Source organism: Stylophora pistillata, chromosome 2 (assembly GCF_964205215.1).
Source record: "Stylophora pistillata chromosome 2, jaStyPist1.2, whole genome shotgun sequence".
Classification (NCBI taxonomy): domain Eukaryota; kingdom Metazoa; phylum Cnidaria; class Anthozoa; order Scleractinia; family Pocilloporidae; genus Stylophora; species Stylophora pistillata.
This window is the reverse complement of record NC_142520.1, coordinates 3,371,543-3,382,200: the sequence shown is the minus strand read 5'-3', so window position 1 is coordinate 3,382,200 and position 10,658 is coordinate 3,371,543. Positions and strand designations below refer to the sequence as shown.

General features: G+C 39.8%; 1 protein-coding gene and 2 pseudogenes across 2 annotated transcripts in view; all 3 read left to right on the top strand.

The window, feature by feature from the left end:
• LOC148736689 (uncharacterized) overlaps positions 1-3,654 on the top strand; it is a 17,093-nt gene extending 13,439 nt beyond the window's left edge. Inside the window, exons 7-12 of one of the 2 annotated variants that reach the window (XM_088747742.1) lie at positions 36-275; positions 479-664; positions 829-1,095; positions 1,350-1,507; positions 1,858-2,086; positions 3,111-3,654. In XM_088747742.1, coding sequence (XP_088603868.1) covers positions 36-275; positions 479-664; positions 829-1,095; positions 1,350-1,507; positions 1,858-2,086; positions 3,111-3,388 — 1,358 coding nt within the window. In that variant the 3' untranslated portion in view covers positions 3,389-3,654. Of the gene's footprint in view, positions 1-35; positions 276-478; positions 665-828; positions 1,096-1,349; positions 1,508-1,857; positions 2,087-3,110 lie in introns of those variants that run through there. The other variant, XM_088747743.1, reaches the window with a different exon arrangement.
• Positions 3,655-3,681: 27 nt separating this feature from the next.
• LOC148736688 (melatonin receptor type 1B-B-like) lies at positions 3,682-6,474 on the top strand (annotated as a pseudogene).
• A 96-nt stretch (positions 6,475-6,570) lies between these two features.
• LOC148736687 (melatonin receptor type 1B-like) lies at positions 6,571-10,356 on the top strand (annotated as a pseudogene).
• The last annotated feature ends 302 nt before the right edge of the window (positions 10,357-10,658 follow it).

Below are 10,658 nucleotides of genomic sequence, written 5' to 3'. Positions count from 1 at the left end.
TTGTCTCTGTTTTGCTTTGTTTTGTTCTTTATTAGTAAACATTGCCGCGGGTCGATCAGCATCACAGTCCACAATTAGAGCGAATGCAAAGCGTGCAGTGGATAGAAATCTTGAGAGTCGCTATCATGAGTTAAGTTGTAGTCATACATCATCAGAAAATGGTCCCTGGTGGCGAGTGGATCTGGGATCAAGTCAGCCTGTGTCGGAGGTGTTCATAGTCAACAGGGTAGACGAGTGTTGTATGAATAGGCTCTACAACATAGAGATCCATGTGGGTAAGCTGAATGCTCACGTTGGATAAAATAAGCTTTTCTTTTTCCTTAAGTTTAGTTCCAAGTCTCTCGTGCGATATAAACTTTATTTTTCCATTTTGAAAAGCTATGGTCTGAACCTTAATGTATCAGAGCCCTTCAAGAATATCCAAGTTCTTGACTGCAACGAAAAACGCAGGGCTCTCACTTACGTTTTTCCCCCGTAGGAAACGGCTTGGAGGATTATGGCAACTCAAATCCAAGGTGTGGTGGATTATACTCGATGGCCACTTTACACAAAGCTTCGTTTTATTGCAAACCGAGGAAAACAGGACGATATGTAAATATTAGACTTAACGGAACTGGAATGATCCTAACATTATGTGAAGTAGAGGTTTATTCTGAAAGTAGAGGTAAGGTATAAACGAAGTCGATTTCGTTCTTTTTTCTACTTCATTCATTCCTTTATTCATTCTTTCATTCAAGAGAGAGGGGGGGAAGAGGGGAATTTACATTTGTTGTCCCTTGCTAGTGACAAGACGGATTTCATCTTTCTTTAACATATCTTTCATTCTAGCTCTTCTGAAGAACAAGCCAGTGGAGCAGACAATAAAGGACGCTTATCATAAAAGTTCCATAACTTTGGTCTGTCCAGAGCCTTTCGGCTACCCTGAACCGTTTGTAGCCTGGGTCAGAGATGGCGTCGTCCTTCAAAACAGCACCTCCGACCTGAAACTGAATCTGTCAATCATTGCACCTTGGAATAATACCACGTGGACAATTGATTGTGTGGCCAATAACAAACATGGCACTGATTTTCACAGATTTGTATTGAATTTGCACAGTAAGTAAAAGAACCGGACAGTTCTCTGATCAATTTTTAGGTAGCACTTCGGTAACAATTATGACGCTTAGCATTTAAACCTTTTTCTACTGGGTGACACGGTGGTCTAATAGCCAGTGCTCTGGATTCCGGGCCGAAGGGTCTGGGCTCGAATGCTTGCCGGCCCAGTGTGTCATGTTCTTGGACAAGGCGTATACAGCTGATTCAGTGATAACCACACATTTTAAAAGGACGTCCACTTGATTTTATTCAAGGTAAATACTCGATGTGCACAGAGTACAAAGACTTAGCTGATGGGACAAGGTCAGCTTCCCATGTGATACATAACCAAGTGTCAGCTCAAAATGACAGTGGCATAGATGAACGAACATGGTATCGCTTTGTTGATAAGACCACATGGAGCCCAATGCAGGTTTGATCTTAAGTTTATGAAATGCATTGGTTCAGGAGCGTCAAAGCGAAATAAAAAGTGTGTATAGAGGGGGGAGGGAAGCGGTAGGGCAGAGAGTCAAGAGTTATAGTATTTGCCTTCTTTCGTTTAATGTTTCAGAGGTCAGAGTGAGATGGGGTAATATGTCTTTGCATGCTGGAGCCCACTCTATGAAGTTGGTAATGTAAGCATCTAAAATGAAAACGTACTTTATGGTATGTGGAAGTCTCAAACATAACGTTCTTCAAAATCGAAAAAAGGAGCTCCTAATTCCCGTTCCAAAGTAAAGAAATCCAACTAACTGAGAAGCCTTGTAACATATTTCTCGCTAGCTACCAGGCTCCTGCACGGAACCCTGGACATGTGGAACCCAGTCCTCAGGTTGGCTTCGTGGGGGGCACCCATCTATGGAGGAGGGTGTTGTGCTCCGAACTGTTTGCTTTAGTTGGAACAGCAATTGCTGCTTTGCAGAATTGAAGGCGCAAGTCAGGAAATGCTATGGATATTATGTCTACAAACTTCAGCCGACACCTTCCGAAGTGAAAACAAGATATTGCGTTGGTAAGTAATCCACTGGTTTCTCTGAATCGGTTTACAACAAGCTGGTGAATGCCATTATTGGAAAGTGTTTTTCGATTTTTTCAAACGTTTCTTAATTCGTTTTCGTGCCCAGTCTGTTGCAGGCGTTGAGTTGGTGAACGCAATAGTAAAACTAAAGGCACAATAGCAGCGTCCGCGCGATTGAAGTGGGAGGCTTGGGTCGAGTCAAATAGGGAGGAAGGCTACGCGACTCGACCCAAGCCTCCCACTTTTTGCGCTCCGTCTCTACTGTCGCGCTGCTAATTTCACTATTGCGCTCCGTTTTACTAACTGAAGGTCTGGGACCGGCTGGGTTTGAACTCCATGAGGAAGTGCATGATCATACGAAATCAACAGTGCATGCAATTAACCTTTCCTTAACGTACACATCCTGAAACGAATACATCAGGTCATTTAATCTTGTGCTTAGATCCTTCATCCACTGCCTAGACGTCGAGGCCTGGTTACTAGTCACGGATCCGCGTTGTCTGAAAATGCTTCTGTAGCGTTTGCTCCGATTTGAATAAATACCTCAGCTATTAGATAACCTGTATTTTATTGGTCAGCATACCCTTGACCGCAGTCATGTGATTATCCATATGCATATCATTTTATCTAATTAGGTTCATCGCACTCCAATAAAACAAATGTGCAAAGCACTTGGTCTGATTCACATATTACTCCATAGTCATATCGAACCCCAATACACAACAGTTTCTTTCGCCGGAGAGGCTGTGATTGAAATTTTTTCATATCATCGTTATTCTGCTCATTAGCTGTTTGGATGATGGCCTCTTCTCCATCATTTTGTTCACTGATTTAAATCTGATAAACCCTGACCGAAACAGATTTCTCCTGACTTCCAATTGACTGTAAATGAGAAATCTGGAAAACACTACGAAGAAAATTAAAACAATATAAAAGAAGTCAGTTTTTATTGAGCCACCTTAATACCTTATGAAGGCAATGTGCCACATTTGATATCCTATTTAAACTCAAATCTTAGAAAAATCGGCGATCCATTACGAGGACGCTTTCTTCTATCTCCCCGTGTCAAAAGCCGGCGTTCCTTTAGCATTGACGGGTCACATGATTCATTTGGAATATCACGTGACCTCTTCGTGGAAGTGTATGGCCTACTGCCTCGTAGAGATGACGTGTGTGTCATTCACCTACCTCTCCCAGAATAGCACATGTGAGCTTAACAACGGGACTGGATCCAGTGGCCAGGAAGGCTTGAGACAGAGGCCTGGGACTGAGTATTACGAGAAAATGAACTTGTAAGAGTGTTGCTGCACAGGGGGCCCATACAGTCTGTTTGTGTAGCGACCGTTGTTTTATAGTGAATGTACCAGATTTACCGTTTGCCTCACCTAGAGTGATATATATCTGACTGTGTACATAAATCATTGATAAATAAACGTTGAATTACTTTACCTGTGGTGCATAGTCGTCCTTTTGCCTCAAAAATAGTTTTTTTTTTAGCGATTTTGAATAAGTCTGATTTCGTCGTTAATGTAATGCATTAAAGAAATCAGACTTATTCAAAATCGCTGAAAAAAACCCATTTTTTGAGGCAAAAGGACGACTATGCACCACAGGTAAAGTAATTCAACGTTTATTTATCAATGATTTATGTACATATAGTCAGCAATATATCACTCTAGGTGAGGCAAACGGTAAATCTGATACATTCACTATAAAACAACGGTCGGCTACACAAACAGATTGTATGGGCTCCCTGTGGTTGCTGTTGAGTTATCGTTCGAGATGCTGAATTACGTACACAGTGATTTGTGAAAGGGACATCGATGTTGTTGTTTTTTTTTCATACCATTTGTAACGATTTAGACACGTGTACGTGTAAAATCGAAATCTACTTGACTTAACTTTTTTAATAATAGACGTTTCAGTCACATATGCAACGTTTTGTTGTAAAATACTAATATTATATACATCTAAGTATTTATATCATTTTCGCTCTCCTACACTTTTGGTAACAATAGCTGTAACTCTAAGTAGTCGGGTAGTATGAGGTGATGCACGCGTGTTATATTTTGTCAGACTGGTGCGTCTTTGATTAGATGAGTGGTGAAATTGACCTGTAAATAGACTGAGTAATTTCTCTCCGCTTATTGTAAGTAGTAAAGCAATGTTTTTAAGATAATTTGTCATTTACATATGCCGGTTACCAGCTAAAATTTCCATTTACCAACCAAGCGTCTGAAACGAGCACAAGCGAGATCGCTAAGCCAACCAAGGCTCTTCGTTCGATTTCCGCCATTTTCCAGAAATAGTTATATAACTTCACCTGGGGAAATACAATTACACGTGAGCTAGAGCACGCGAGTAACAGCTGGTTTTGAGGTATTGACTGAACGACAATTCAACGATGCAACTCCTGCGTCACCCGGGATGTTAACAGGTCTTCACAGCGAGAATGAGCCCAAAGAAAAACAAGCAATTATAGTGCTTCATTATGAGATTAACCTCCGCAGCCGAAAAAAAAACAAAACAAAACAAAAATTGAACCGTCTTGTCTAGAAATGGTTATTTTGCGGCGAAGGACTGCAATTAAAATGGAAAACTTTGACCCTTTCATCTAATTTAGTGCAAGCCATTGTTTTCTCTCATTGAGACTTTTGTTCAAGAAGGTTTTTCTTTACGTTTTAGAATTGCCGTTTTAGAAAAGGCGAGTTTGGCCTGGACCTAATTAGACATCGGTTATTCTTAGTCAAATCGTGGGTGGAAGAGCTCTGAAGAGCGAAACAAAGCCTAAAATTTGTCTGTCATCCTTTCATTTCAATTCTACTTCAAAATCAGTTTTTTCGCGCCAAAACGTGTTTGGTTAAATCTTTGTCCAATAGTGTTGCGTGACGCAGATATTTACTCCAGCATTGTCTCACGTTCCGCGTCAATGCCTCAGTTTTCCTTTTCTTCCGCGAAGGGCCACGCGCACGGCCTCCTTCTAGCCGTGATTACGCATTTCCTGTCACTCATTATTAAACCACTAGTTTCCCTCAGAAAATTCTAGAAAAGATCAGAAACATTAAACTGATAGCAAAGGCCACCCTTCAGTCGCGTTGGAGATAACGGATACTACAGAATTATTTGACTCGGTAACAGTAAATCAAAGGTGACGGTTCGAGAACACCTCGGAGAAAGAAACTGAATAAGGGTGCAGTGATGCATGAAAACAATTGCTTCGTTAAGACACTGAAATGCAAATTTCTGCTCTTTTAAGTAGGATGTTTACCCCGCCCACAAACTTGATATTAAGGAAATTCAAAGACAGATACATCAGCTTCCACTCGTTTGCAGTGGCTTTGGGTCACGATCAAAGATGTCAAATATTTCTTTGGAGAAAATACATTGGGATCGCGGAATTTGGCCCAAAAAGTCGTCGAAATCTGCTTGCTCTTCATCATCAATGTATTATCTCTCGGAGGAAATGTGTTGGTTTGTATAACAATCTACAGAAAGCAAGTTCTGCGGACGATAACAAACATGTTCATCGTTACACTGTGTGTGACAGATATTTTGCTCGCGTCAATTGCCATGCCTCTCACTCTGGGAGCTTTAATTATGGACCACTGGCCATTTGGTGAATTAGCTTGTCAAATTCAAGGATTTAGTATTCACTTATTGGTTTTCCAGTCGCTTCAAATCATAACTTTAACAGCGTCAAATCGAAACTTAAACGTGGTTCGTCCGCGTTTATACAAAAGATTTTTTACGAAGCAGAAAACTTTACTTATCATTGTCGCTGTCAGCCTCTTCACAGCTATCATAATGGGAACTCTGGTTATTTCACTCTCGTCACGATATGTTTTCCACCCTGCAAAAGCTATTTGTGTTATGATTTTCCCCACCATCGAACACAGTCTTCGCTTCACGATTATCTTCAGTATTTTCTTCGTGATTATCCCCGCTGTTGTCATCCTTACGTGTTACGCGCGAGTTTTACACACAATTCGCACTCACCGCTGAGAATATGAAACCACGCGAGGGGAACACGATTCAAGATCGATTTTGAGCAGGGAGGAAGTTAAACTATCCAAGATTGTTTTCATCATCATTTTAGGGTTTTCGTTATGTTGGGTACCATGCGTTATTATAGATATTGTCGATACAACAAGAACTAAGTGGTTTCCCCGCGAAGTGTACTAATTTTACACCTTTCTAGCTTACACCAGCGCAGTGTTAAACCCCTGGATATACGGTTTTTTGAACGAAATGGTTCGGAAAGAAATGTACTTTTTATTAACGTTGTGTAGACTTCGTACTTGAAAATGAAAATTTTTGCGGATGATTAAAAATTTGAATTTTTTTTTTGCTTAAATGCAAATACAACATTTTAAAAATATATACTTACGCAATTATATAAATATTTGATTGCCTCTTAAAAACCAAATGTTTATGAGAGTTTCGCCAACACACCATAATCAGAAGTTAAAATCGATGGAATGCCGCAGGCGAATTATTTAAACAAAACCTTAAGGAGAAAAAAAAATTGAAAAATGAAGTTAGCTATAAAAAAAAAATATGTGGTTCGCGTGAGTATTCATAAATAGATATCAATCTTAAGTAAGATTGACATCCTATCTCTGCCATATCATTCTTAATCAGGAGAGCTATCTTACAGTATATTAGTATTGCACCGTTAATATGGTAGAAAACAATTCTTACTCATTCACCTTCTCCTCCTCTTGCTGTTATCAATTTTTTGGCTTTCTTTGGCAATCTCTTCACATATTACGCCGTGTACAGAAACCACAGACTCCGCACGCTTTCCAACATGTTCGTGATAGCATTGGCTGTCAGCGATATTCTGATGTCCACCTGCTGTATGCCATTCACCGTTGTAACTCTTTTTCGTGGCCGGTGGATTCTTGGCGAAAGCTTTTGCGAGTTTTTTGCCTTCGAAGTGTTCATTTTTTGGGATGGCTTCCTTAAATACCATGGGAATAATTGCAATCAGTCGATATTTCCGCGTCGTTAAATCAAACAAGTATACTGTCATTTTTAAAAAGAACCGTATTGTGATGTACATCGCTATTGTATGGTGCATAGCCTTGTTAGGGTCTATGCCACCATTCTTCTTCGATAAAGAATCAGGATTTGAATTCCAACCTGAGAAAGCAATGTGTTCGTACTCATTTGAAAGCAACATTCCTTTCACTTTCTTCATTGAATGGTATATAGGAATCCCTTTAATAGTCATATCAATCTGTAACGTCAAAGTGTTCCGCGCAGTGTCACGTGCAAATCGCGTCTTCTCAGACCAGAATAATTTCCAGCAACTCCGAGCAAATGTGGAAGAGGCTAAAGTGACCAAAAGTTTGGCAGCAGTAATGGTCGGATTTTCATGTTGTTGGCTGCCTGTATGTGTAACTGATATCATTGACGCCGCGTACCTCACTTACACCTCATTAATCTATTTGATTAGTACCATCAATCCCTTCATATATGGTGTCATGAATAGGCAATTCAGACTAGAGTACACAACTATCTTAAGAAAGATTGTAACGCCTTTCCGAAAGGGTAACAACTCAGTGATGGCGTGAAATTTTGATGAATGATGTCTCTCCTTTAGATGACTTATTCCATGTTCACGTTACCTCCTCCTACCTGGGGAGGGACTGCTCAATTGGTAGAGCGCTGCACTAGTATCGCAGAGGTGATCTTAATGGATCGTTTAGGTCCCGATATTTTATCAGTGTTGTGAATGAAAGGACACGTTTTGCATCGTGCACGAGCGCATTTAAAAGTGCCTGGTTGACTAATGACTAATGGTTGACTAATGACCAACCAGGCACTTTTAAATGCGCTCGTGCACGATGCAAAACGTGTCCTTTCATTCACAACACTGATAAAATATCGGGACCTAAACGATCCATCAAGATCACCGATCACTTCACGTGCACCTCCGCCAATGTAATCTATTGCATAACTTGCACTTATTACAAAAAGATATACATCGGCGAAACAGGCAGAAGACTAGGTGACCGATTCCGAGAACACCTTCGAGACGTGGAAAGGAATGACAAGGACACATCGAAACCAGTCGCTAGACATTTTAATTTACCTAATCATTCTAAGCAACATATGGCAATCTGCGGTCTTTCCTTGCACTTAGGTGGCACGGAAAGCCGTAAAAATCTTGAACAAAAGCTCATCTTTCAAACCGGCAGTCTAAATCCCACAGGGATCAACGAACGCTTTCCATTCCACTAATTTATTCATGTTTTTCTCGTTGTCATGCTCCCACCAATAACGTAGCTCCATTTTCTGCCTTTAAAAGCACACACAACCCACAATTCCTCTATTCGCTCCGACGAAGGGCTAACGCTCGAAACGTCAGCTTTTGTAATCATTACGGTGGCTAATTTACCATTTCAACTTTGTTGATATATCCAAATTATTGGTCATAGCAGAGTTTTCTACTTTTAATCCAACGGTAAATGTTTTAGGTGTTGTCACATACTTTTACGAGGTTCAAGCTTCTGGGCTGAAAACAGCTTCCATGCAAACTTATATTCTACCAGTTGATTCTACTGACGCATCTTCGTATCAGTTTTATTTGATTTGCACGTTTCTGTTCATTGTATCTGTTTTTGTGTATTTTGGGAAAGAAAGCTTTAGGCTTTGCAATCATCGTTCTCGATATTTCAAGTCCATGTGGAATTGGATCGAAATATTCCAAATTGTTTTCTCTCTGTTTGCCGTGGTGATGTACATAATACGACAGAGTAAAGTCATTTCAACTTTGGGCAAACTGCATAGAAACATCTACGCAAATCCAAGTTTCCAACAAGCTATCACCTGCCAAGAAGTGGAAAATGCCGTCTTTGGTATCCTAATTTTCATCGTCACTACCAAGCTCTTGCGAATCATTCGCTTTAACAACCATGTTGTTCTATTATTCTCCAAAACATTGAAGATATCTACACGATCTTTGACCCCGTTTATCTCTGTTTTATCAATTTTCTTTGTGGCATTTTTGCATTGTGGCGTCTTGATGTTTGGCTCTGTATCTGAGCGCTACTCTTCGGTGCTAAATGGAGCTTATTTCCAACTTGAGCTAGCACTTAGTCGGGTGAAAGCTGAATCAATTAATGAACTAGCAGAGGCTAATACCACATACGCCAAAAGATTTGCCTTCTTGGTTCTTTCCATTATTACTATCCTGTGCATGAACTTTTTTATCGGCATAATCAACGATGCCCTCTGGCATGCCAAGCACAATGTGAACGAAAATGAGTTGTATGAACTTATTGATGAGGACCGTTGCTCGACCTCAAAAGAGAGAAGAGAATTTTTCGATGCAATCAGTAACACACTGAAACAGTCGAGAACCTCCGTAAAATCAGAAGAAGTGAAAGACAAAGAATCAGGAAACGTTGGCCTTGACTCCAAAAACAGTTCGAATCTGAACCTTGATTTCATAAGTCAAGCTATCATGGCTTTGAGGGAGAAAAGATCAATAGGAACAATAAATAAACAGCAATGCAGCACAAAGAAACAATCATTTTTTGACAAGATAAGCAACATGTTAAAATCTCTGAAAGGTGAAAACAATGACGAATGCAGCAGCAAACGTCCAGAAGAAATGAAAGAAAGATTCCAAGAGGATATCATAGAGTCTTCTCTCCGTAAATTACGTAAGAGAAAGCAGGACCTGTTACAACGGCTGGAGAGAATTGTGTCAGGGTTCTCAGAAGAAGACGAAGATTTTCATTATTTATTAAAAGCAGCAGAGGCTCGTAACTTCAAGGCTGAGAGAGAATGATAGAAAAGGTAAAAGGAAGTAAATAACTGCATCAAAAACTAAGATGAAAAACAGATACTTGGGCATAAGACATCTTGCAGACACGCGAGGAATTCCTCAGCGCGCCACAGGATTGTGGCGAACGAAAAAAGAAAAAAAAAGCAAATACGGAACATTTTTTTTTTTTAGTTTTCTGAGCTGATCTCTGAAGAAGAACTTGCATACGACCTTTCATTTGAGCCAAATGATTGTATATTAATATGGCTTGTATTCAAGATATGAACGCCGTCATCACTTAAAAAAGTGTAACATGCATTACGGTAGTTACGCATTATTATGTTTTAGTATAACTTCAGAGCTGAGCAGAGTTTCCAGCAATCTGATTGGTCGAGCGGTTCCTTATATGATGCTATATAAACCGCTCCACGCGGTTTATATAAAATGTTAAAATAAAATGTTAATAAATGTTACTAAAATGTTATGATTTTAGGAATTTCTCTGTTGTTCAGCTCTGAAATTATACTAAAACAATTATTCGCCTCAGGTTCGGTGAATATTGTCGAATAATCCCCTCGACTTCGTCTCGGGGATTATTCGACGATATTCACCTCACCTTCGGCGAATAATTGTTAAATATATTTTACCTGTCATATTCTGCTGCGATAAGATGGAACAATTTAGACGAATTTGAGCGAGCTCTCATTGAATTTAAAGATTTTGAAGACGAAATTTATTTCTTAGACTTCCGCGATACTTGCTGGAAATATTGTTGATCACTTTTGT